Source organism: Ammodytes marinus (genome assembly GCF_949987685.1).
Source record: "Ammodytes marinus genome assembly, chromosome: 2".
In the NCBI taxonomy this organism is placed as follows: Eukaryota; Metazoa; Chordata; class Actinopteri; order Uranoscopiformes; family Ammodytidae; genus Ammodytes; species Ammodytes marinus.
Window position 1 is genome coordinate 32,920,650 of NC_137231.1, and position 27,500 is coordinate 32,948,149.

Below are 27,500 nucleotides of genomic sequence, written 5' to 3' on the forward strand. Positions count from 1 at the left end.
TTAATTAAAAGTCAGGTTACAAGCTGTTGTTTCTACAAAATGGATAAGCGACCAGACTTTTGTCCAGGACTGTATATAGTTAGTATGTAGAAAAAAGATTTAGGATGTCCAGATTCTTGTGGCCAGATTTAGGATGGTTAGAAGTACCCGGATGTCCTACTTCATGCGGCCAAGATTGTTAGTGTTGAAAACTGCATCCTATTTGGGGCGATTCTGACCCACAATCCGGTGCGCACGTGAAGTGTCGTCACATCGACGAAGCCTCCATATGAAAACAAACGGGGATGCGACGGATATAAAAGCAAGAGGCAAGATCAAGGCGCAATGTTATGATGAAATAAAAGAGTAAAAGTATGTCCCAATAGTATGCCTACTGCATCCTAACTAGATTATTTTTATCGTCGGATGTAGTATGTAGAATAGAAAAAAAAAAGAGTATGCGATTTGGAACGCAGGGAGATATAATAATTATTATTATTTTTAACTCCTGTCTCTCTTTCAGGTCTGGATTTTCCCCCAGTGCATCTTGGGAGTTGTGGTTCCGAGTGAACTGCTTCCTGTTGGCGTCGCTATGCGTGGTGGGCGTGTTCTCCGTCGTCGTGGTGCTGTTGCTAGGCTGCCATCTCTACCTGGTCTCTGTGAACTGCACGACGTGGGAGTTCATGTCCAGACACCGCATCTCGTACCTGAAGAACGCCGAAGACGAAAATCCCTTCGATCGAGGGATCTTCTGTAATCTCTGGGACTTTTTCTGTATTTGTCGGACGGTTATGTGGGAGAGAATTTATCGTAAGAACAATTCTAACTCTATAGCTTAATTTTTGACTATTTTTTTTCAACGTTTTCTACTGATTTTGGCCTTAAACTGTTGTCTTACTGCCTGCAAAAATCAAAAAATCAGACACTAAATATAGGAACAAATCAAACTCAGTCTGAGACCACATGACAATGCTATTGTTAACATCTATGCAGGGGTCACCAACACAGTGCCCGCGGGCACCAGGTATCCCGCAAGGACCATGTGAGGCGCCCGCAGGCCTGTTCTAAAAATAGCATAATAATCTGTTTCCCACCTTTTTTAAGTCATTGTTGATAATTATTGTGAGAAATCATTAACATGATCAGTGTCTTCACGTAGATGAATATCATTAATCATTAATAATAATATATAACTAAAGGCAAACTGAGCAGATGTGTTATTTCAGAAGAGTGTATCAAACTGGGTGCCCTTCGTATGACCCAGTACCCATGAAGTAGCCCTCAGGTTCAAAAAGGTTGGTGACCCCTGATCGATGGCAAGAGATTTGACTTTTGATTTTCAATTTTTTCAACTTTGTTCAAATTTTTTATTTTTTGTAATGCACAAAACAAACAAAAATTATAATTGTTCGGAGCCCTGTAGTGGCCATACTATAGAGAAAAAAAAGTGTATTGAAGCCATGTTGCACTACAATAGGCATTCCAAACAAGATACAATTCTTTCCCACGTTTTAAATTAACTGTGTTTAAAGGGAGGGGATCTTCTGTAATCTTTGGGACTTTTTCTGTATTTGTCGGACGGTTATGTGGGAGAGAATTTATCGTAAGAACAATTCTAACTCTATAGCTTAATTTTTGACTATTTCTTTTCAACGTTTTCTACTGATTTTGGCCTTAAAATGTTTTTAAATGAACACAAACACACCGCTGAAAAAGTGAACACAAACAAAAGACAAAATAAGTAAACAACTAACATGGCGTACTCTACTTAACAGGTTTCTAAGGACATTGTTTAAATTAAAGTTAAATGGTAATCTCTAGCTTTATATTCGACTTCTTTTTCAACTTTTTCTAATGATTTTGGCCTTAAAATGTTATCAGGCTACCTGCGGACACTAAATTACACACACCAGTGGATTTAGCAGCTAATCTTTGGGACTTTTTCTGTATTTGTAGAACGGTTATGTGGCAGAAAATATACCATAAGAACAATTCTAACTCAGTCTGAGCTCCAAGCACTTGATAGGCAATACTGTTTACATATAAGGCAGGGATTTCACTTTTTATTTTCAACTTTTTCTACTGATTTTGGCCTTTAAATGTTTTCTAACTACCTGCAACACTGTAACTCAGACACTAAAACTGTTTGTTTGTTTGTTTACCTAACCTCTTTTATGTTCTAATTTTTCAACTTTGTTTAAATTAACAATAATTTTTTTAGGCCTTATATATCTTAAAGGTGCAGTGTGTAATATGACATCATCAAGTAAGTTCTAGAATGCAACGCTCCCTGGGTAACCCCAACCCTTTCGAATAATAACAGAAGCTACAGTGGCCTTCAAGGACAAGAACAATTCTAAATTTTAAACAATGCACCTGAGGACATTCCAACTATGACACTTTCAAGATGGCGGCACTAGGCCTTGGTCCAAAGTATGGAGAAATATGGACATATGAGACCCTTTCTAAGGAAAAAAATAATAATTATAAAAAAAAAATTCAGCTATTATGCACTAAATTAAACTTACTTATGGATATTATAATTATTTTCTACAAAATCTGCTAGGAAATAAAACCCAAAATTCTACACACTGCAGGTTTAACGCACAGAAGAAAAAGAAAAGAAACTGAATTGACTGTTTATGTGGGAGCAACCTACCATAGGAGCAAATCAAACACAGTCTGATCTCCAACAAAACACGACAGACACGACTGTTAATATCTGTAGAAGACACTTGACTTTTTATTTTCAACTTTTCCTACTTATTTGGACTTTTTAAAATTGTCCAACTACCTGAAAACTTGAAAAATCAGACATTTCGCCAGTCTGTATCTGATTGAGGCTACTTTCAGGGGAACAGAATAATGTTCTCACTTGATTAGATTGGGTCCACAATCACATGAAGTAAAATAAAATCTGTCATTCAAGATATTTTTTTGAAAAAAAAAAAAATCACTTAAAGGTGCAGTGTGTAATATGACATCATCAAGAAAGTTCTACAAAGTTCTAGAATGCAACGCTCCCTGGGTAACCCCAACCCTTTTAGAATAATAACAGAAGCTACAGTGTCCTTCAAGGACAAGAACAATTCTAAATTTTAAACAATGCACCTGATGACATTCCAACTATGACACTTTCAAGATGGCGGCACTAGGCCTTGGTCCAAAATATGCAGAAATATGGACATATATGAGACCCTTTCTAAGGGAAAAAAATAATAATAATTTCAGCTATTATGCACTAAATTAAATGTACTTATGGATATTATAATTACTTTCTACAAAATCTGCTAGGAAATAAAACCCAAAATTCTACACACTGCAGGTTTAAATAAATCCATACACAGCTCTGGAAAAAATTTAGAGACCACTCCAAATGTTCAGTGTCTCTCGTTTTACTCTTTAGAGGTATATGTTAATATAGTAGAATGAACATTTTGGTTTTATAATATAAACTACTGACAACATTTCTACCAAATTCCAATGCATTTCTTATGTCATTAAGAGCACTTTCAATAAGTAATGTAGAGATGAAGATTGAAGAAAAATCCAGACTGGTCTCTTAATTATTTCCGGATTATTTCTCAGGTCTGGCTGGTCAAAATGTTATCTTATGTGATGACGCCTTTGTTGTAACACTAATTGCCTTGATGTGTGTTGAAATTAATGTGTTGTGTCTTTTTTATATAAGTAATTATTTTTACTGTGAAAAAAATATGTATTATCTCAGTTGTAAACAGACAATAAGTGGAACTAAGGTATTCAGAATAATCAGACAACTTTGAGCATGTTTGTATTATCAACACGTTGCTAAACCTTAAAGACCTACTTCACCGGTTGGAATATGAAGGTGTATTGAACTCGGAGATCCTATTTAGTATAAATGTGCAAAAAAAATTGAAATCGGATCATCTTAGCCTGAGAAAAGGCAGAAAGAGTGTTTTATGGTCTCACTCAGTGCGGTTACATGGCACAACTAGATTGGATTATCACATATATCGAACTAGACACTCGAACGGACCGTGTCACTTGTCTGAGTATACATGGCCTTTCAGAAATCGGATAAATGTCCGATGTATGGCTGTCTCCACTATGCTAGGTGGCGCTGTAGCCCTTTCAACCATGCTTTCAACAAGTGGTTTTAGAGCCACGTCCGCTTCTCTTCCGTCAATAACCCATGGTGTAGCCTATCACGCGCAGGCACACAAGCACAGAACGAGAAGTCCGATATGCGATGTCCGATCCCTGTATACATGCAGAGAGAAAGCCGACAATGAACGAATTATCTAGGTGTTCTTATCCGACTTCTCTTGTCCGTTATTGTGCCGATTTGTGTCCGAAGTAGATCGGATAAAGGTGTTTACATGCAGGTTAAAAGTCCTGTTGAGGTCTTATTCGTTTAGTTATCCGATTATGAGTCTGCATGTAAACGCACTGTCTAACCCTACAGTTTCCTTCTTGTGACATCACAGTAAGGGTTAGGATTAACAGGACAGCTGGGCCAAGGGAAGACTGAGGGAAGAAAAACCTCATTCATTATATTATAATAGTTATTTTATAATGATAGAACGCTGGTTCCGTATGGGTGAAGTATTCCTTTAAATATTACATTGTTTTCACCTAAATAGACAACTCGACACATTACTAAACGTTTAAAAAAGATAAAAGGGAAATTTCTACATAGTGTTACTGCCAGTTGTGTTATAAATCACTCACAAATTAATGTCTTGACTTGATGCTCTGTAAGTGATATTCATGTGATAGCTTTTTTTTATCTCGTTTTTTTTTATCAATGTTTTCGAAAGATTCTTGGGAGTTTTTACAAAATGTTTTAAACTTTTTTCAATTTAATTATTTTTTTATTAATTTTTTTAGTTTCATGAAATGTGTTTTAAACGAAACTATTGGGGAAAAAGCTGAGAAATTCTTCACAAATGGAGCCAAGTATTTTACAATAACTGTATTAGTTCTTTTCGTATTTATTGACATCAACAAGAATACATTAAATCATTTGATGATATGCCATGTTTGTATAGAGTATACCTGTACATACACACACACGCATATAATATAAATACAGACAGACAGACAGACAGACAGACTTATACATACTTTAATAACATTTTCATGTACAGCAGCAGCATTAACTTAAAGTGCTACAGTGGAAAATCAACATTTTTCCAGCTACATTTTGTCATAATTTAGCTGATAAGAATAAGGTCTATGGTCTATATAAGGACATGTACAGTTTCAACAGTGTATTAGGGCCACTAGTGAACTAAAACAATTATAATTTTTTTTTTTAAAGTACCGTACTCAAGAAAAAACATAATATTTTTTTTACAAAACATTTACATAAAAAAATAACAGTGATAGCTTTACGGCAACTCTGATATATTTTAAGAATAAAGTCATAAATAAACTAGAAAAAAACAAAAAATAATTCAAATTTTTTAATAAAAAAAGGAAATTGCACAGTGGCCCTAATAACATGCCATTATAGTTGAATTAAAAAGCAAAAATATATATTTCGATTTTTTTTTTTTGGGATCCCACTACTCCTCTACTTATGTAGTATTTTATTGCACTGACATCATTATAGCTTAATATCACAGAATATAATTTGCAAACAAATCAAAAATATACATATTTCTGCTCACTATTATGGCTATATTAAGATTCTCTATGGCTTCTTTTAATAACGTTAGCTATAGCTTATAAATACCGTTAGCTAAATACAGGATCTTCGGTAACACCTTACAATAAGGGTACATTAAAGGTGAAGTAAGTGTTAAATCGCTCTTTATTCATACAGTGATCACTTACATAGTGTGCGCGTTTCATAAAGCCGATCTCTCAGTCACCCGCTCTGCATGTAATTGGCAAATAAACTTTTCTGGGATCCCACTACTGATAACCAATCAGAAGAGAGAACGCTACAAACCGGCACCTGTCTCACTGCCGGTGCACGCCAGAGCGACAGATGGGTGAATGTTTATGCGCCTACAATGGCGGAGCAGGTAAAAATCCTTCCCAATGTCTGTTTTGATGGTTTTTATCATGTTTTTATCACACTTATGGATCTGAGATGATGCTAGATAACTCGCTGCTTGAAGACCACAGTGCATTAATGTGGTGACGTAGGGACGAGCGAGGGGACTGCTAACTGCAGTAACTGACAGGAAGTTAGCTAAAAGAACCATTCCGCTTACTGAACCTTAAGTAACTTAACGAAACCCTTATTGTAAAGTGTTACTGGATCTTCTAGTGCAAAACTTCACCACAGCGCCATGCAGTTACTCTACGGCTGAAACAGAACACATTTGGAACCTGAAAAGTATTTTCGTACCGAGAGAATGATCTGAGAAATACATGAAACATTCCTGTGTTGGATTTAAAGGTTCAGTCAGGGATTCTGGAGAATCACTGACTGACTTTTTTTGTTGTCAAAATCAGTGAATATCTCCTCATGATTTGCTGTGTGTGTGTGTGTGTGTGTGTGTGTGTGTGTGTGTGTGTGTGTGTGTGTGTGTGTGTGTGTGTGTGTGTGTGTGTGTGTGTGTGTGTGTGTGTGTGTGTGTGTGTGTGTGTGTGTGTGTGTGTGTGTGTGTGCGCGCGCGTGTGTGCATTGGAAACACAGCTAGCGGATCATGAGGAGATATTCACTGAATTCGACTAAACACACTTTCACAAAATGAAAAAAGCTTTCGACTGTGTTGTAAAAGCCCTACTAACGTCCTCCCTCTTACATACTCAACATGTATATACTACATACTGTCTACTTAACCATCCGTTGTGTATGCGAGGTTCGTCGGACCGTTAACACTGAAGTATACAGAAGCAATAAAGAATTGTTATACAAAAACTTGCATACACAACCACAACATACTTAAAGGCCTACTTCACCGGTTGGAATATGAAGGTGTATTGAACTCGGAGATCCTATGAAGTATAAATGTGCAAAAAAAAAAAATGAAATCGGATCATCCTAGCCTGAGAAAAGGCAGAAAGAGTGTTTTATGGTCTCACTGTCTAACCCTATATTTATACTTCATAGGATCTCCGAGTTCAATACACCTTCATAATCCAACCGGTGAAGTAGGCCTTTAAATTGACGTCAAAATGAGTATGAGTAGGACGTTAGTATGAGTAGGACGTTAGTATGAGTAGGACGTTAGTAGGGCTTTTCGAATACAGCTTGAGTCTTCGTTTGATTTCAAGGCAGTGGGCAAAGCCTGTCACAGTGATGCATAAAACCGGCAGCTCTTACTGACCCTCTGAGTGATATATATATATATAATAATCTGATTTATAATATTAGAAATAATAAAAATAATAATAAAATGTCTATTTACCTGAACCAAAGCTAAACTCTAAATAGCGCTATAGTAGCAGGTGCATTTCAACACAATATAAAAGGGCTACAATCACTTTCTTTTACTCCGTTAAAAAACAGAATAATAAATAAATTGTTTGATCAACTCGAGAACAGTCAGCAACAATCAGCCATGAGTTTCCAGTTTGATTCAAGAAAAATATTGTTTTGATTTGGTCAAAATGTGTTTAAGATTTATATATATATGAGACCAGGGCGGGACAAGCCTTTAAAGGGTCATTTAACTTTCTAACTTGCCATTAAAGAGTTTAATATATTTATATGAAAATAACAATGGTTTGTTACCTGAAGTGGACAAATAAAACTAAATGACTTTGTCTGGCACTGATTACCCCTGCATTGTCCTTTTTTTTTTAGATATTTTTTGGCATTTTTATGCTTTATTGATAGATTGAAGAGACAGAGTTGAAATGGGGCAGAGAGGGGAGTGACATGCAGAGAACGACCGCGGGGGCGGGAATCGAACCCGGGTCTGCTGCTGGGCCCGGCCCGGGGGGGGGGGGGGGGGGGGACGCCCTACCAACTGAGCTAAGGGCGCCCCCCTGCATTGTCCTTCTCATTAAATATATCTGTCTACATACATATTTATATACATTTTCATCTCGAGTCTCAACCATGCAAAACTTTCTTACTTGCCTTTAAGGGGAATTAATATATTTATATGAAAATAACAATGGTTTGTAACCTGAAGTGGGCAAACAAAATCTAAACGTATTTGTCCGGCTTCGAATTCTCCCACCCTGATCATTTTTATTAAATATATATAGACCTATACTGTATATATATATACACATTTTCATCTCGAGTCTCATTCATGCGAAACTTTCTTACTTGCCATTAAAAGGGTTATAATTCATTATTCTAGGACGACGATAGTTTTTGTAACCTGAATTGGACAAACAAAACTTATATTTTGTATAATGGCATAGACTTCCCACGCTGGTCCATTTATTATATACTGTATATTCATATATATTTCTTTTATAATTTTCTTTTATTAGTATTTTTTTTATTATTATGTCTTTCTCTCATCCATGCAAAACCTTCTTACTTGCCATTAAAGGGGTTTAATGTATTTTTTTTCTATGAGAACGATAATAGTTTTGCGGTGTAGACTTCCCACCCTGGCCCTTTTTATTACATACAGCTCCGGGAAAAAATTAATAGACCAGTCTGGATTTTTCTTAAATCTTCATCTCTACATTACTTAATGGCAAAGCTTTTTATGATAATATTTTTTGGGGGGGAATTTGGTAGAAATGTTGTCAGTAGTTTATAGAATAAAACCAAAATGTTCATTCTACTCAAACATATGCATATGAATAGTAAAACGAGAGACACTGAACATTTGGAGTGGTCTCTTATTTTTTTTCCAGAGCTGAATATAAACAGTATATATTTAATTATTTTAAATAAATAAAAATGTCCATGTCTTTCCATCACCCATGCAAAGCGCAGAAGTCGAACCCAGCAAAGGCCTCCTGTTGCTGGGGAGAGAGGCTGCAGGGTTTGGGGGGCGGAGAGAGAACCGGAGACAGGCGCGTGAATTCACTGTCAAAGTTACTGACGTCCACCGGAGCTTTGATCACAGGCAGAAAGGGAGGCTTCGACTTCTTGGCCAACAGGGCGTCCCAGTCTATGGTCTGAGAGGGGGGGGGGGGGGGGGGGAGAGATATATAGGGTTTTAATGTGTGTGTGTGTGTGTGTGTCTGTCTGTCTGTCTGTCTGTCTGTCTGTCTGTCTGTCTGTCTGTCTGTCTGTCTGTCTGTCTGTCTGTCTGTCTGTCTGTCTGTCTATCTATCTATCTATCTATCTATCTATCTATCTATCTATCTATCTATCTATCTATCTATCTATGTCTGTCTGTCTGTCTGTCATGTCTTATCAATGGATAAGGAATAGCGCTAGGTTATTCATTTACATTTTTGGATTATTATTAGCCAACAGCATTTTTTTCAACTTTAATCTATTTAGTATTCAAGTAAAATCAAGAAAAAAAACATTCATTAAATTGTAATAATAACAATACAATATAAAAAGGATCAATGTATACAAAACATGTCGATTTTTGTCTATATCACTAACTGTCACGAGCTATTGCTTAAGTAGATAGATAGATAGATAGATAGATAGATAGATAGATAGATAGATAGATAGATAGACAGACAGACAGACAGATAGATAGATAGATAGATAGATAGATAGACAGACAGACAGACAGACAGACAGACAGACAGACAGACAGACAGACAGACAGACAGACGGATGGACGGACAGAGAGACAGATATTTACCTCAAAGAATTTCTCTCCTTTGAGCTCATTGGCGTCTCTCTCTCCTGCTCCAAGTCTCTTCAGAGGATTCTTCTTCAGCAGCTGAAACAAATATATCAATCAGTAAAAATGTTTGATGGTGCTCAGTATTTTCCTGAATATTTGGCATATTTACGCCATCTTGACACTATTTACAGTACGCCATAATTACGTATTGCTGTACCCGTACGAATACGAATGTGTGTATTGTTACACCCCTTAAAAACGCTACACATAATGGTAGATACGTTTACAGTGTGGAGCATTGTTTACCTTGGTTACTATGGCCACAGCATCAGGAGGGAGAGTCGTCGGATACTGAACGTCATCGTTGACTATACTGTCAAACACTTCCTCCTCATCCTCACCTGGGAACGGAGACTGAGAGAGAGACATATAGGGTTAGAAATGATCTGTCTGTCTGACGGTCTGTCTGTCTGTCTGTCTCTCTGTTTGTATATCAATCTATCTATATTTCTGTCTGTCTGACTGTATATCTGTATGTCTGTCTGTCTGTCTGTCTGTCTGTCTGTCTGTCTGTCTGTCTGTCTGTCTGTCTGTCTGTCTGTCTGTCTGTCTGTCCGTCCGTCTGTCTGTCTGTCTATCTATCTATCTATCTATCTATATGTATGTCTGTCTATCTATCTATCTATCTATCTATATGTATGTCTGTCTATCTATCTATCTATCTATCTAGTCAGTGGTCTGTCTGTCTGTCTGTCTGTCTGTCTGTCTGTCTGTCTGTCTGTCTGTCTGTCTGTCTGTCTGTCTGTCTGTCTGTCTGTCTGTCTGTCTACCTCTCCGACCAGCATCTCATAGATGAGGACCCCCATCCCCCACCAGTCTATGGCCCGCGTGTAGTTATCATCAGTCAGGACCTCTGGAGCCAGAAACTCTGGAGTCCCACAGAACGTAGAGGTGCGATCGCCATGACCCATTCCTACAGACAGACAGACAGGCAGACAGACAGACAGACAGACAGACAGACAGACAGACAGACAGACAGACAGACAGACAGACAGACAGACAGACAGGCAGACAGACAGACAGACAGACAGACAGACAGACAGACAGACAGACAGACAGATAGATAGATAGATAGATAGATAGATAGATAGATAGATAGATAGATAGATAGATAGATAGATAGATAGATAGATAGATAGATAGAGACAGACAGATAGACACGGACGGACGGACGGAAAGACAGACAGACAGACAGACAGACAGAATTGCACAAACAGAGAGACAGACAGGCAGATGGACGTACGGACGGACACAGACAGACAGACAGACACGGACGGACGGACGGACGGACAGACAGAGACACAGACAGACAGGCAGACAGACAGACATACAGACAGACAGACAGACAGACGCACAGACAGACACACAGACAGACACACACACAGGCAGACAGACACACACACACACAGACACACACACAGAGAGACAGACAGACAGACACAAACACATACACACACACACACACACACACACACACACACACACACACACACACACACACACACACACACACACATGTATTTAGTTATTTATTCTATAGTACTTCTTCTTCTTTGTCTTCCAACAGGTGCATTTCCCCAGGACTCCCACTATGTATAAAATGAATTCACCTTCTTTACAAAGTCCAAAGTCTGTGATTTTCACAAACCCATCAGCGTCCATTAAGAGGTTGTCCAGCTTCAGATCTCTGTGGAAAAACACACAATGTATTTTAGTATTATTAAACCTAAAGCTGTCTGGTATGACTTAACAAAACTTACGCTCAATGGTGTTTTATGCCCCCAACGCAGCCTTCCAGGCAGCGCTGCCTAGAAGGCTGCGTTGTGGGCATAAAACAAACACCAAACAACAAAACGTACCGATAGATGATTTTGTTCAGATGTAGGAACTCTAAACCCAGCAGGACACACGCTGAATAAAACCTGTGAACAACAAAAACAACAAAAAAGAAAGGAAGAAAGTAAAATAATTTTTATTAAACATTTCTTAAAGTACGTTTTAATTTTTTTAATTTTTTTAGATACTTTTTTGCTTTAATTTTCCTATGCATTATTATTATTATTATTATTATTATTATTATTATTATTATTATTATTATTATTATTATTATTATTATTATTATTATTATTATTATTATTATTATTATTATTATTATTTATTTATTTATTTATTTATTTATTTATTTATTTTCCATATGACAACATGACAAAAATCTCATATTTGTTTCCCTATGACCCCAGACAGTCCCTAACCTGGTCTGCTGCTCTGTGAAGACATCGTTATGGATGTGAATCATGAGATCTCCTCCGGGAAGATACTCCAAATATTTAACTTTTTTCTTGGGGTAAATTTCAAATATATTTTTAATTTTAATTTTTTTTTATAATTTTGCTTTTATTTTCTTAATGACTATTATTTGATTCATACTGTATTATTTTATTATCATTATTTTATTGTTTTTTCCAAATTTTTTAAAAAGTAATTTTTTTAAATAATTTCGTATATTATTTTATTATTTTTTGCTTTTATTTTATTTATTTATTATTTATTCATATATATTTTATTCTATTCATGTATATTTTTTAAATCTCAGGTTTTTTTTTTATTACTTTTATTTTTGAATTTTTGAATTTTTTTAATGTTTTTAAGGAAAAATCTCATAATTCTTTTCCCTGTATGACACAAAGTCCCTCAAAATAATATGTTTGAATTGGGATATGAGGGTATTAACGTCCCTAACCTGGTCTGCTGCTCTGTGAAGACATCGTTGTGGATGTGAATCATGAGGTCTCCTCCGGGCAGATACTCCATCACAAAACAAACATGGTCGCCGGTCTGGAAGCAGCCGTGGAGGTTCACCAGGAAGGGATGTCTGGACGCGTTGATCATCTCAAAGATCCTCTTCTCACTCATCAGGCTGGAAAATAACACACAAGAAATATTTAGGCTAGAAAATAGCCTTGTGTTACATTCCCCATACTTTCTTCCCTGCTATTTACTATTAGCCTGGCTCCGCCCGCCCGCCTACTTCCGGCCAAATTTTATTTTCCCTTCAGTAGTCAGTCTGGGTGTACAGCCCATTTCCCAGTTTTGCCGGAGATTCGACAGCCGGTCCAATCAGCGAACAGTGGCTGAGAACGATGACGTCGAAGTCGCGCTCCAGTTTCAGTTGCCAGAAGCCGGCTCATGACACACGTGACGACCAAACGTTATGCGATTGGTTGGCTAATCCAGAGTGGCACTGGGCAGATCCAATAGTTTTAAACTTTAACAGACACCTGCCTCCATGAGTGAACGTTTGCCAATTACAGCACTGCCAGACCTTCTGTACATATGAAATGAAGTACGATGGTCTGGTTGGACCAGGCTAATTTACTACGGTAGAAAAAAGACAAAATACAATAAAATAAAATAAAAATACTCTGAATACCCCGAAATACAAATGACCATCTTTACACCTTGACTTAATGTCTTGAATCCGGTTTTACTCTTCATTGAAAAGTTCTAGCTCCTATTTAGGAACTTTGCTCAATATTTAATATCAATATTCTTGATAAAAATGTACTGCAGGTTAAATACTCACCTGTCCACTTCATCTCTCGTCACAATGTCTTTCTTCTTCAAGGCTTTGATGGCGTACAGTTTCCCCGTCTTCTTGAACTCGGCCAGTAAAACCTGGAACAGAGAAAAAAATCCACAAATAAGATAAACTTAAGGACAATACATGAAAAATACGTTTAGGTCATTGTAGCAGCAAGATGCCCATTTACAGAGCTTAGGCTGTGTTTAAACACTGGATTTTGATTTCAGTGACATTTACTTAAAGGGGCAGTGTGTAATATGACATCATCAAGAAAGTTCTAGAATGCAACGCTCCCTGGGTAACCCCGCCCCTTCTGAATAATAACAGAAGCTACAGTGGCCTTCAAGGACAAGAACAATTCTACATTTTAAACAATGCACCTGATGACATTCCAAAAACATGGATTCCTCCATAAGACCTGCCTGCTCAATGTACAAAATGTAATATTAATATTTGTAATTCTCCGCTCAGGAGGATAATTCAGATTATTGGCAGAGGTGATTTTACACCAGTGAGGACATATTTATGAATGAGGATATTGATTTTAGCTCATAAATTACTTAAAATGTTACACAGTGCTCCTTTAAAAAATTTAATAAAATAAAATTCCAAAAAAAAAAAAAAGTGAGATGCTTAAAGTGTTACCTTCCCAAAGTGTCCTCGGCCCAGAACTGAAATATACTTATAATCATCCATATGCATTCTAGTCGGGAACAAAAGAATACAGAAATAGAAAATGAAGGCAAAGAGTCATTCTTAACTTTGAACTTTTACAGTAAATAAGAGAGTGTGTGTGTGTGTGTGTGTGTCTGTGTCTGTGTCTGTGTCTGTGTCTGTGTGTGTGTGTCTGTGTCTGTGTGTGTGTGTGTGTGTGTGTGTGTGTGTGTGTGTGTGTGTGTGTGTGTGTGTGTGTGTGTGTGTGTGTGTGTGTGTGTATTTACTTCAGCGCTGCAACCGTCTCATCATCACTCCCTTCTGTGTTATTTATAGATGACTGCAGACAGAGAAAAAGGTTTTTAAGAACATATGAACAATTCTGGACTTTCACTTGTCAGCAATTGCATGAAGGCATATAAACCACCAAGCAAAAGGGGGCGACTGTGGCTCAGGTGGTAGAGCGGGTCGGCTGATGATCAAAGGGTTGGAGGTTCGATCCCCGCCCTGCCACCTGTGTCATGGTTGTTGTGTCCTTGGGGCAAGACACTTCACCCACCTTGCCTCGTGTGAATGTCGATAGTTAGCCTGCTATCGGTGTATGAATGTGTGTGTGAATGGTAACGTGGGAAAGGAAAACAGGTCTCCCTTGTAAAAGAGTCTTCGGTCTCAATGGGATTTACCTGTAGAAATAAAGATTAAAAAAAAAAAAGCTGTAGTTTCTCATACTTTGGAGTAAGTAGTCACACTGGGACAAAAATTAATGTTTTTAAAACCATGAAAAAGTCGGCTACATTTTGCATAATAGTTTACCTTTAAGCACTTTGTAATTTCGTTAGGAAAAGTGCTAAATACATTTTTATTTTATTTATACAGGTAAATCCCAGTGAGACCGAAGACTCTTTTTCAAGGGAGACCTGTTCCCATTCCCACGTTACCATTCATACACCGATAGCAGGCTAACTATCGACATTCACACGAGGCAAGGTGGGTGAAATGTCTTGCCTATGGACACAATAACCATGACACAAGTAGCAGGGCGGGGAATCGAACCGCCAACCCTTCGATCATTGGCCGACCCGCTCTACCACCTGAGCCACAGTCGCTCTTATACACAAAACACATGGAAATCAAACAGATACACTAGGGCAGATTGATTAGTTATGTAAGTATTTACCAGTGTTTCTTGCGATGCGGACACAGAAGATGTTTTAGTTGCTATGGGGATGATGGTGGAGTGTTGGTGGTTTCCCTCGGTTACGCTGGTTGGAGACGGAGGATCAACAGTTATGCTCAGACTGATCACTGGAGCTTCACTGCACATCAAGGAAAAAGACAAGACAATGTGGTGGATTTTGAATGGTTAATACCAGAGTTTGCTGAGCAAAGGCCTTTAAATGTTAGAGGTCACTGTGAGAGACGAAAACAACCTTTTAATAGATAAACATCATCTGTTGCTGGGACCTGTGATATGAAACCATATGCCTATTTTAGGGAGTACCATCATGACATGCAGAGAACGACCGCGGGCTGGAATCGAACCCGGGTCCGCTGCTGGCCGAGGCCCATGGGGGGGGGACGCCCTACCAACTGAGCTAAGGGCGCCCCCAAGTTTTAGTTAGTTAATTAGTTTAGTTTTATTTATTAGTCACATACACAATTGCACAGGGCAATGCGTAGTGAAATTCTTATGTACCAGTCCGGCTGTAATTCATAAAGTGCAAGAAAGAATATAATAATGATTGGGTGGTCACTGGGTGGATGCCAACAAAAAAAATTTATATAAAAAAATTTATTAAAAAATATTGAAAATGTTCATTCCTGACCTCTCTTATAAAGCAAAATGCCAACAAAATATATATAAAAAAATAAATAAAAATAAATAGAAAATTTTAAATCCCCTTAGCTCAGTAGGTAGGGCGTCCCCCCCATGGGCCTCGGCCAGCAGCGGACCCGGGTTCGATTCCAGCCCGCGGTCGTTCTCTGCATGTCACTCCCCTCTCTGCCCCATTTCAACTCTGCCTCTACACTATCAATAAAGCATAAAAATGCAAAAAAATATATCTTAAAAAAAATAAAAAAATAAAATCCAGACCATGGCAGTGGAGTGTTGTGTTGTGGCTCCTCCTCCTTGTCGGTTGGCTGTTGGTTGCCGCTGACGACCAGGTGTTCTGGTGTGGTTGTCGATAGCGATGTGGTGAAGGTAGTGAAGGAGCTGTATCTAGGCAGGATGCTCATCATCACATGACCCCACGTACTGAAGTTCATATTCATCTGAGCCGCACGCAGGAAATTCTTACCTTAGGAAGACAAGAAAATTACATTTTACATTGACAAAGATGGTTGTATAGGAGAAATATACAGAGGCAAACAGTCTCTTTTTAGACCTTGTCTGTTTGCGTCTGTATATTTCTCCTACCTAAATGTACATTTTGGACCTTTGATTTATACTAGTGTGAAAGAAGACATTAGCCTGGCACCGCCCGCCTAAGTAGACTTCAGCTCAATTGTCATTTCCCTTCAGTAGTCAGTCTGGGTCAGCTGTAAATTTGCGGGTTTTTCTCCGCCAGATTTTTGGGCGGTCCAATCAGCGAACAGAGGGAGTGGCTCAGAACAATCACATTGAGGTCGGGCGCCAGTTTCAGTTGTAGTCAGAAGCCGGCGCATGACATACGTCACGACCAAACGTTATGCGATTGGTTGGCAGATCCAGAGTGGCACTGGGCAGATCTAATAGTTTTAAACTTCAACAGACACCCGCCTTCAAGTGAGTTAACGTTTGTCAATTGAGCGATTCAAGACCTTCTGCACACTTGAAATTACGATGTAGTACGATGGTCTGGTTAGGACCAGGAGGACATGTTATTGAAGCAAAATATACACAAATAAAATCTCAAAATTGACCAGTGCTTGAAAAAACTGTATTTTTTCCTGCAGTTTCTCATGTTAAATTTGGTAGCACCGAGGTACACAGCAGAAAAACAGGAAAACAAATGAAATCAGGTAGAAGTTGTTCTCCCGTACCTCTCTCTTTGGTGAAGATACATCTCTGCCGTCTCAGTCTGGGCTGACGCTCTACAACAGTGTCCACGAAGCGAAGCTGGAAAACACACAACATGTTATATTTAATATTATTTTAAAAAGTAAATTTCAAATTCCATGTGGATCACGTACAATAATAAAATAGCGTGTGTGTGTGTGTGTGTGTGTGTGTATATCACCTGTGTGTGTGTGTGTGTGTGTGTGTGTGTGTGTGTGTGTGTGTGTGTGTGTGTGTGTGTGTGTGTGTGTGTGTATCACCTGTGCGTAGAGAATCCCCTGCGGCTCCAGACTGAACTCCTGCTTGTTGTTTGTGTTTTCCATCATTTCCTCTAAACGCAGAAACTTCACCGCACAGAACATGGCCGCCGTCCGGTCTCGCCACAAGACGCCAACCTCCAACTCTCTGGACTGAGATTTAACAAAAAATATCCAGTGTTAATACGCAGCCTAGGCTCTGTAAACGGGTATGTTGCTGCTAGCTTATAGTGGATAATAGCATAAAGTCTTTAAGGCCTTTATAGCATAAAGACCCCTACCTCCAAATCTCTAGTGTTAATGCACAGACTAAGTTAAGTTAAAGCGGCAACGAGTAACATTTAAATATCTTTTAAACAGCCTCATGTTTCCTCTCATAATCATAAATTACCTTTAACAGCAAACGAGACCATCAGTGCAAAGAAAGACGTTTTTAAATAGTTTTTATTACTGCTTTTGGTCTGGTCGCACACCCAGTTCGATTTTCGGTTCGCTCGTGCAAGCTCTATGGTCACATATCCGTATTGGTCGCAGATTTCAGTGTGGCGCAGCAACGTGAATTGAGAAGCCTATCCCTCCAGGTGAGGGAAGGGGAGCGGGAGCCTTGTTTGAGACAGTTATTTGTCGTCATAATGACCGATAACGGGGCTGAACCATCAAAGAAAAAAAAGAAAATGCAATGAAGAAAAGCTAAAAGGGAGAGTGATATAGGCTTCGGGGGGACGAGGGCGTTGCCAAGCAACGTGTATACAATTTCACGAGAGCGAAACTAGACTGCAGTGTTTACTCCTAAATGAATGAGCGGTTGGTACTAACACAAAGTTTGCTTTGCTTCACCATCATCAGATAACCATTATCTGAAATAGTAATTATTTACAACAACATAAACACATTACCTCATCGTGATCCATACTAACTGCCGTCTATCGTTCATTCGCTTTGTGTGAGGACACGTAATCTTTCAGCTCCGTGAGAGAGAGTAGTTAGGTGACACTGCTGCATCAACTCATTGCAATCAGGTGTGTACTGACTGGCATTAGTTGATGCAGTGTCAAAACCACTCTCACGGAGCCGAAAAGAGTCCTCACACTTTCAACACACGGACATGCACTATATTGCTCCCTTCTCAGTTCACACTCACGCGCCTGGCACGCGCTAGAAAACAGCTTTGCGACAGCGGGCGTCGTAAAAATACTACCGCTTTTGTCCAAAGGGGACACCAACGTGCCATGTTACTCGTAGTGGCTTTAAGTTACTTTATTAGTCAATTGCTAGTGCTACATTGAAATTTGTCTTTTCTCATCTCCCCTCTCAAGTTCCCACACTCCAGAGGGGGTCAGAGCGCAGGGTCAGCCGCAGTACAGCGCCCCTGGAGCAGTTTGGGGGTTAAGTGTCTTGCTCAAGGACACAGAAACTGTACCTTTACCTTCATGTACATTTTCTGTTCAGGGAATACCTCTAGATTCTGTAATGACTGAATATCTCGAGGTATTAGGGAGACACCTGCTGGTCACTCACAGAACTACACACAGTAATAATAAACCAGTGAAGACTTCCCTCAGGCCTGTGAAAAGGCACAGAGGCTCTGAAAAAATTTAACTTTAGAACAAATGATGCATTTTGGTTTTAAAATATAAACTACTGATAACATTTCTACCAAATTCCAATACATTTTTTTTTACATAAAGAGCATTTTCATTAAAGACCTACTTCACCGGTTGGAATATGAAGGTGTATTGAACTCTGAGATCCTATTTAGTATAAATGTGCAAAAAAAATTAAATCGGATCATCCTAGCCTGAGAAAAGGCAGAAAGAGTGTTTTATGGTCTCACTGTCTAACCCTACATTTTCCTTCTTGTGACATCACAGTAAGGGTCAGGATTAACAGGACAGCTGGGCCAAGGGAAGACTGAGGGAAGACTGAGGAAAGAAAAACCTCATTCATTATATTATAATAGTGATTTTATAATGATAGAACGCTGGTTCCGTATGGGTGAAGTATTCCTTTAAAGAGCATTTTCATTAAGTTACGACAGAGATGAAGATTTAAGAAGTATCCTGACTGGTCTCTTGTTTTTTCCCGGAGCTGTATTGCCATTATAACATTTTGTCTGTGCTCTGCAGCGATTCATGTTCTGAGGGAAAGTTCACACGGAGGGAAAAATCTGTTGGATCGGTGGTGAGCGAGTGATTCAGAATCAACATGAAACATGACTCAGGGTCTCTGGAAGTAAAGGGAGGTTTAATGATTAGGTGAGTCAATCTAGGAAAAAAAAGGGCTTAACCCCAAAAAAATTGATACAAAAGGTTTTTCAATGGATTCCAGTAGTATTTGGTGTGCTGAATAACATACTAAAAGTCTACCAAAATCTACCCCCCAGAAAGCCCTCATTTTCAAGATGGCGGCCGAAAAGGCGGCAGGGAGCTTGAAATGGCTATATCTCAAATTGAAAAAATGTTGCAAAGGAATTTTCAACTGATTTTGGTACCTCTGGACATGCTTACAAACATACTAAAAATCTAGGAAAATACACCTTCCGGAAAGGCTTCATTTTCAAGATGGCGTCCAAAATGGTGGCCGGCCATGCTTAAAATGGCTATATATCTCAATAGAAAAATATTATTCAAATGATTTTTCACTTGATTCTGGTACCTGCAAGTATGCTTATGAACATACTAACAATCTAGGAAAATATACCTCCCAGAAAGGCTTCATTTTCATAATGGCGTCCAAAATGGCGGCCGGGAGCGTAGAATGACTATATCTCAAATGGAAAATGTTACAAAAGAATGTTTCAACTGATTCTGGTACCTCTATACATTAAGAAAGTGCGACAAATCTAGGTAAATATAACTGCTAGAAAGGCATCATTTTCAAAATGACTGCCTGTAAGCTTACATTGGTTAAATGGTTCAAATTGGTTACTATTCAAACTAGAAAGGTGGTGTTGGTGTTGAATAACATAAATGCCACACTTATTGTGGTCTTTATTCATCATCATCTTCGGGCTCCTCTGGAAGAAACTGGTTATGTGGATTTTCACATTCCTTAAGTTGACATGGTCCACAGACAGTAGTACAAGGTAGTCCATATTTTCTGCAAGAGCAGCGGAGTGTCTTGCAGGCAGTGGTACAGTTACAATGAATGACCTTCAAGAGACTGTCTGGAGCAACATTCGTTGTTGACATGAGTGGGACAAATCTATTGTCCTGCAGGCTCCACCCCCAGTTCAGGGCATCCATACCATCTTCTGTTCCCATCCAGACCATGACCTGGTAGTACGCTCTACGACAGTGAAATTTGGTCGCAGATTCAGTTGGTGGCAGACGTTCAGGCGTTACAGTTGATGAAGCTGAGACAACCTTCTTGCTGAAAATGTTATATTGCACTGCTGCAAGGGAATCTGTGACTTTCCACCAAAGAGGACAGGCATTACTTGGCACCCAAGGTCATCAATCACCTCTGTGGTCTGGTCTGGGACAATGAATGCATTGGCACAAGATTGAAGGACAGGATCCCCTTTTACAAGCTTCTGGAAAGCAGTCTTTTTGCCAACCCCGAAGATCCGAGAAGTTGTCACAGCCAGTGAGAGCATGGATGAACATCAACTGAGAACACACATCATGTCCAAGTACTTCTTTTAAATGGTTTACGGCATACACTTTAAAACTGCCATCAGCTTTTGACTTGTCTGATCTGAAATATACGCCCTTACTATCTCTCTCTGCATAGTGAAGTAGTAAGACAAGGAGATCTGTATCTTCTCCAATCAGCGTAGTGGTGTGAAGAAGAGATGAATCCACTGCGGCCCTTACGATGTCTACATCAGCATCTCCAATTGAATTGACCACAGTGCAACCCCTTTCTTTCAGTTCATCGCTTATCATTTGAATCAGCCTCTGTTTATTCAGATCTCTTGATAGGAACTCCTTTACCTGAGAACTCTGTCTCAGCAGTGAAGTTGACAATGGGATGAATATTGTTTCCTCTTCTTTGATGTGTGTTGTCTTTAATGGATGGCCCATCCCCATAGCCATCAAACACAATGGTTGTAACTGAGCCATAATGTTGGATGGTGAAGTCTGCATATGACTGCGCAATTTTACTATAGCTTTGTCCGTGCTTCCATGGTATTTGGTGAAGGAGTGAACCTCCATCAAGAACATAATGATCTGTTTCTGGTACAGAATCTAGGATTGCATCACTTGCATGATCACAGATTGCGTGCGCAAGTTGTGGTTTATCAGCCTTGCGGAAGATGTTTCCAGCTTCAAAGAGGGCAGGAGGGAAAGGACTGAGTTCGTAACGCATAACCTCCTCCAATGATAGCTCTCCAGTTTGAGAGACAATCAGGAAACGTTGAAAAAGAAGTGCAGAATCAATTGTTCGATCAGGAGCAACCTTGATAGACGATTTTTGTCCAAGGGTTATGGCTTCATCCTTTCTACTAAATGAGAATGTGAATGCAGGCTGTCCAATCATTTTGTGCATGATATTGCGTCCAACAGAGTCATAATCATGCACGTTCACTCCGTCCTCAGCAACAACACCTGTAACAACATTCCTTAAAGAAGAGTCTGGAGAGAAAGGTGACCATATAGCAAGTTTTGAAGTGATCTTCTCCAGGTCAGCAGCATCCCTTTTCATCCTTGCCTCTGTTGAGTCCTTGTGCTGTTCTGATGTTGTGTATGTCTGGTTCGTGAACTCCTGCCTGCATTGCGGTGTTGTACTCTGATGTTATGCACTTTGACATGGTCCAAAGGGCTCTCTGATTGTCAGTCATTCCACTTTCATGCGTCATACCACCGGTAGTCTTCAATGACCTCACCAATGTCGTCTCGATGACAAGATCTGAGCTGAAGCCTTCCACATCAACAACGTTAACGGGCAGGATATCCCCGGTTCATTTTAGCCGTAAAGCCACAGGGCTTTTCTGTGCGGCGGCTCACACTGGCGAGGTGTCACTGTGAATGACACCGTTACCCACCGTCATGGAGTTTCAACTGGCAACTCGCTATTTCGCTCACGCAAGGCTTTTGTGTTTCGATTTAACATCAGTCTTGGGCGAGTACTTTAACTTTATGCTGAATAAACCATTGCATTGCAATCGCTGAAAGCGAAAGTGTTTGGGCGGGGGCACAGAAGGGTGCGCTGCATTTACCACACAAGACACGGCGTGCGACACAATAATCAATTTATTACGATTATCTTGTTTTCATGATCGAGGGACGCCAAAATCGTAATCGAAATTGAATTTCAATTAATCGCCCAGCCCTCCCCTATTCCATCAGGCAGTCATTTTGAAAATGACGCCTTTCTAGCAGTTATATTTACCTAGATTTGTCGCACTTTCTTAATGTATAGAGGTACCAGAATCAGTTGAAACATTCTTTTGTAACATTTTCCATTTGAGATATAGTCATTCTACGCTCCCGGCCGCCATTTTGGACGCCATTATGAAAATGAAGCCTTTCTGGGAGGTATATTTTCCTAGATTGTTAGTATGTTCATAAGCATATTTGCAGGTACCAGAATCAAGTGAAAAATCATTTGAATAATATTTTTCTATTGAGATATATAGCCATTTTAAGCTTGGCCGGCCACCATTTTGGACGCCATCTTGAAAATGAAGCCTTTCCGGAAGGTGTATTTTCCTAGATTTTTAGTATGTTTGTAAGCATGTCCAGAGGTACCAAAATCAGTTGAAAATTCCTTTGCAACATTTTTTCAATTTGAGATATAGCCATTTCAAGCTCCCTGCCGCCTTTTCGGCCGCCATCTTGAAAATGAGGGCTTTCTGGGGGGTAGATTTTGGTAGACTTTTAGTATGTTATTCAGCACACCAAATACTACTGGAATCCATTGAAAAACCTTTTGTATCAATTTTTTTGGGGTTAAGCCCTTTTTTTTCCTAGATTGACTCACCTAGATGGGAAATATGAGGTGGAGCCATTTGTTTTTGTCAGCTTTTACTAAACGTTCTACACACACACACACACACACACACACACACACACACACACACACACGCTGTTAAAGGTGCTACGAGGAACTTTTAAATATTTCTGAAACGGTCTAATTTTTCCTCTGATGATCATAAATTACATGTAACAGCAAACGAGACCATCAGTGCAAAAGAATGCTATTTTTATATAGTTTTTCTTAATGCCTTTGTCATGGGTATACGCTCACCCAGGAACAACAGCTGGCGTAGTAAAAACACTACCGCTTTTGTCCAAAGGGGGCGCTAGACTTAACACACACTGAAAGTTCCTCGTTGCAACTTTAAAGCCCCAAGAAGTACAGATACTTGTGTGCTACATTCTCCTATATAATTAAAGTTGTATTGATGTGATTGACTGACCCTCTCCAGTGTGATGCAGAATGTCTGGTCCCAGGTCAGTCTGCTGTGTGTGTGTGTGTGTGTGTGTGTGTGTGTGTGTGTGTGTGTGTGTGTGTGTGTGCGTGCGTGCGTGCGTGCGTGTGTGCGTGTGTGTGTGTGTGTGTGTGTTTGTGTGTGTGTGTGTGTGTGTGTCTCTGTGAGTGTGTGTGTGTGTGTGTGTGTGTGTGTGTGTGTGTGTGTGTGTGTGTTCTTACATTGCGGTATGTGTGTGTGTGTGTGTGTGTGTGTGTGTGTGTGTGTGTGTGTGTTCTTACATTGCGGTATGTGTGTGTGTGTGTGTGTGTGTGTGTGAGTGTTAGTGTCTGTATCGACTCACCCTCTCCAGCTGGATGCAGAATGTCTGGTCCCAGGTCAGTTTGCTGACTGCGGCCCAATGTGTCCGACCGATCACTCTGCTGTCCAGCCTCAAGACAGCACTGACCTCCACTGGAAGGGACAGAGAGAAGAATTTTTTTTTTTTTTTTTCTTTAACCTTTATTTATCCAGGTAAATCCCATTGAGTCCGAAGACTCTTTTACAAGGGAGACCTGTTCCCATTTACACGTTACCATTCACACACACATTCATACACCGATAGCAGGCTAACTATCGACATTCACACGAGGCAAGGTGGGTGAAGTGTCTCGCCCAAGGACACAACAACTATGACACAAGTGGCAGGGCGGGGATCGAACCTCCAACCCTTTGATCATCGGCCGACCCGCTCTACCACCTGAGCCACAGTCGCCCAAATAACCAATAACGTTTTCTTAGACCAACTGGGTGATTTTACATGTATTAACGGGGAAAAGGGGGCATTTTGGACATTTAAAACACAATGAAATACTATGTATAGAAATAGAAATACTAAATCAAACTATTTTAAATGTATTATTAAATAACGTTACATTGAATAACATTTAATTTATAATAAGTGGGCCACATTCAACCATGAAGGTACAAACTCGAACCAGCAAGAATCACATGAGTACATTAGCTTTAAACAAGCAAAACTCACTGGTTACCAATGAACATATTTTCTATTTTCTCTATAATAAATATCAAATCGAAAACACTTGATTTGTATTGTTGTATGCCATCATACTGTTTCTTCAATATATAAACAGCTGAGGAACCCATTAAAATGTCTAGTAATACTAAACTGAATCATATATATATATATATAAAATGCAGTATATACTTAGTATATACAGTACATACACTGTACCACTTACCAGAGGGTCCTTCTGTCCTGTTAGCAGCATGCGGACTGTCTTCAGACGGACACAGATGATTTTCTTGCTCCGAGTTTGTCGCAGGTTTTAGTAAATCTTCACAGCCCAGAAGCCTGACTTCAAGTTTACCTGAAAAGAAAAAAGAAAATTTAACTTAATAAGAGAATTCACAAAGAGAGCATATACAGCCTTTTTTCATTTTATAAATCAAAAATATAAAGTTAAGGTCTTTAAAATGCAAGTTTTTAAGGACAAAATGTCTCATAAATCAGACAATTAACAACATATGAACAAATCCTTCTGTAATAACCTTCAGAATAGTGCTGAGAATGATTATGAAAAGTTTAGTTGATGTAAGTGCTTTAGAAGTTGAGATTTCTGGTTCAAAGTATTGACAAAAAAATAACTAATGTTGAGATAATGTCCGTTAAAGATGGTTGTGTAGGAGAAATATACAGACGCAAACAGACAAGGTTTAGTCAAATAAACACCTGAATGTACATAGTGTGAAACGCTGTGAAGTAGAAAATAACCCTGAATGTTTTCACTGCTCTAATTATTCTCTTGCCAACGAAACAACTCTAGGATTTCTCTCCGTGTTACATCATCAAAGGCATGTTTCTCTTTTTTGAGTCTGTCTCTCTGCCTGCCTGTCTGTCTGTCTGTGTGTCTGTCTGTCTGTGTGTCTGTCTGTCTGTGTGTCTGTCTGTCTGTCTGTCTGTCTGTCTGTCTGTCTGTCTGTCTGTCTGTCTGTCTGTCTGTCTGTCTGTCTCTCGCTCTATCCCTCCCTCCATCCATCCATCTATCTATCTATCTATCTATCCATCCATCCATCCATCCATCCATCCATCCATCCATCCATCCATCCATCCATCCATCCATCCATCCATCCATCCATCCATCCATCCATCCATCCATCCATCCATCCATCCATCCATCCATCCATCCATCCATCCATCCATCTATCTATCTATCTATCTATCTATCTATCTATCTATCTATCTATCTATCTATCTATCTATCTATCTATCTATCTATCTATCTATCTATCTATCTATCTATCTATCTATCTATCTATCTATCCATCTATCCATCCATCCATCCCTCCATCCATCTATCTATCTTTTTCTACACACTCGTGCAGAGAGAGAAACACTGTTTACAGCTGAACTGCCAAAAAGCAGCGGATTATCATGTTGTGATTATCCACCAGCCAGAGGTCAGTGGCTGGGGGAAAGTGTCACAAATGTTTCTACAGGGAAGGGCTGTGTGTATGAGTGAAAAACATACGAAAAAAGTGTTTAGAAATGTTATTGTTCCAACCCTTGGACCTTTACTGCAGGTCACCCCCCCACCCCCCCTCTCTCTCTCTCTCTCTCTCTCTCTCTCTCTCTCTCTCTCTCTCTCTCTCTCTCTCTCTCTCTCTGTCTCCCCATTTCAACTCTGTACTATCTAATAAAAAGAAGCTTGAAAATGACAAATAAAAGAAAAAAAATGTATTGTGTTACATTTTTAAGGGTGAAGTAGTGAAGTAGTGAAGTACACCTTTCTTCATTTGGTTGCTACAGCTTAATGCGAAGTTAGATTTAAGACTTTTTAAGACTTTTTTTTAAAGCAACTCAAACTGAAACTGTGGTTGCGTTCCGAATCGCATACTTTCTACTATATAGTATGTAGAAAAAAGATTTAGGATGTCCCGATTCTTGTGGCCAGATTTAGGATGGTTAGAAGTACCCGGATGTCCTACTTCATGCGGCCAAGATTGTTAGTGTTGAAAAGTGCATCCTATTTGGGCGATTCTGACCCACAATCCAGTGCGCACGTGAAGTGACGTCACATCGACGAAGCCTCCATATGAAAACAAACGGGGATGCGACGGATATAAAAGCAAGAGGCAAGATCAAGGCGCAATGTTATGATGAAATAAGAGAGTAAAGTATGTCCCAATAGTATGCCTACTGCATCCTAACTAGATTCTTTTTATCGTCGGATGTAGTATGTAGAATAGAAAAAAGAAAGAGTATGCAATTCGGAACGCAACCTGTGTATATGAATGCTTGAAAAGAAATACAAAAAAGAAATTGGTTTAAAAATGTTATTGTCCTACATTTTTAAGGGTGAAGTGATGCACCTTTCTACATTTGGTTTCTACAGCTTATTGGAAGTTAGATTTAAGAATGTTTAAGATGTTTTTTTAAAGTGACTGAAACTGAAATTAAAGATCAACTTCACAAAAACTTAAACAGGAGAAGAGAAAATAATTTTTTTATTTATTTTTTTTTAACCTTTATTTATACAGGTAAATCCCATTGAGTCCGAAGACTCTTTTGCAAGGGAGACCTGTTCCCATTTACACGTTACCATTCACACACTCATTCATACACCGATAGCAGGCTAACTATCGACATTCACACGAGGCAAGGTGGGTGAAGTGTCTTGCCCAAGGACACAACAACCATGACACAGGTGGCAGGGCGGGGATCGAACCTCCAACCCTTTGATCATCGGCCGACCCTCTCTACCAACTGAGCCACAGTCGCCCTCAAAATTACTTTGTGTTGTTAAAGATGATTTAGCAAAACAACATGACTTCTTTGGTCTAGTAGTGAAAAGGTAAGTTGGCTAAAACTCAA

At 39.2% G+C, this 27,500-nt stretch overlaps 2 protein-coding genes across 2 annotated transcripts in view; one reads left to right on the forward strand and one right to left on the reverse strand.

Annotated features, from left to right (window-relative positions):
- LOC307261338 (palmitoyltransferase ZDHHC12-B-like) overlaps window positions 1-1,254 on the forward strand; it is a 9,891-nt gene extending 8,637 nt beyond the window's left edge. Inside the window, exon 5 of the mRNA XM_080041855.1 lies at window positions 503-1,254. Coding sequence (XP_079897981.1) covers window positions 503-818 — 316 coding nt within the window. The 3' untranslated portion in view covers window positions 819-1,254. The remainder of the gene's footprint in view (window positions 1-502) is intronic.
- Window positions 1,255-8,814: 7,560 nt separating this feature from the next.
- Window positions 8,815-27,500, reverse strand: part of LOC307265380 (serine/threonine-protein kinase N2-like) — a gene marked incomplete at both ends in the record, with an annotated part of 23,461 nt that continues 4,775 nt past the window's right edge. The window contains 16 exons of the mRNA XM_080047094.1: window positions 8,815-9,018; window positions 9,669-9,749; window positions 9,960-10,067; window positions 10,484-10,626; window positions 11,324-11,400; window positions 11,573-11,635; window positions 12,454-12,630; window positions 13,297-13,388; window positions 13,942-13,999; window positions 14,238-14,290; window positions 15,128-15,266; window positions 16,046-16,250; window positions 16,975-17,050; window positions 17,251-17,400; window positions 23,970-24,079; window positions 24,868-24,996. Coding sequence (XP_079903220.1) covers window positions 8,815-9,018; window positions 9,669-9,749; window positions 9,960-10,067; window positions 10,484-10,626; window positions 11,324-11,400; window positions 11,573-11,635; window positions 12,454-12,630; window positions 13,297-13,388; window positions 13,942-13,999; window positions 14,238-14,290; window positions 15,128-15,266; window positions 16,046-16,250; window positions 16,975-17,050; window positions 17,251-17,400; window positions 23,970-24,079; window positions 24,868-24,996 — 1,865 coding nt within the window. The remainder of the gene's footprint in view (window positions 9,019-9,668; window positions 9,750-9,959; window positions 10,068-10,483; window positions 10,627-11,323; window positions 11,401-11,572; window positions 11,636-12,453; window positions 12,631-13,296; window positions 13,389-13,941; window positions 14,000-14,237; window positions 14,291-15,127; window positions 15,267-16,045; window positions 16,251-16,974; window positions 17,051-17,250; window positions 17,401-23,969; window positions 24,080-24,867; window positions 24,997-27,500) is intronic.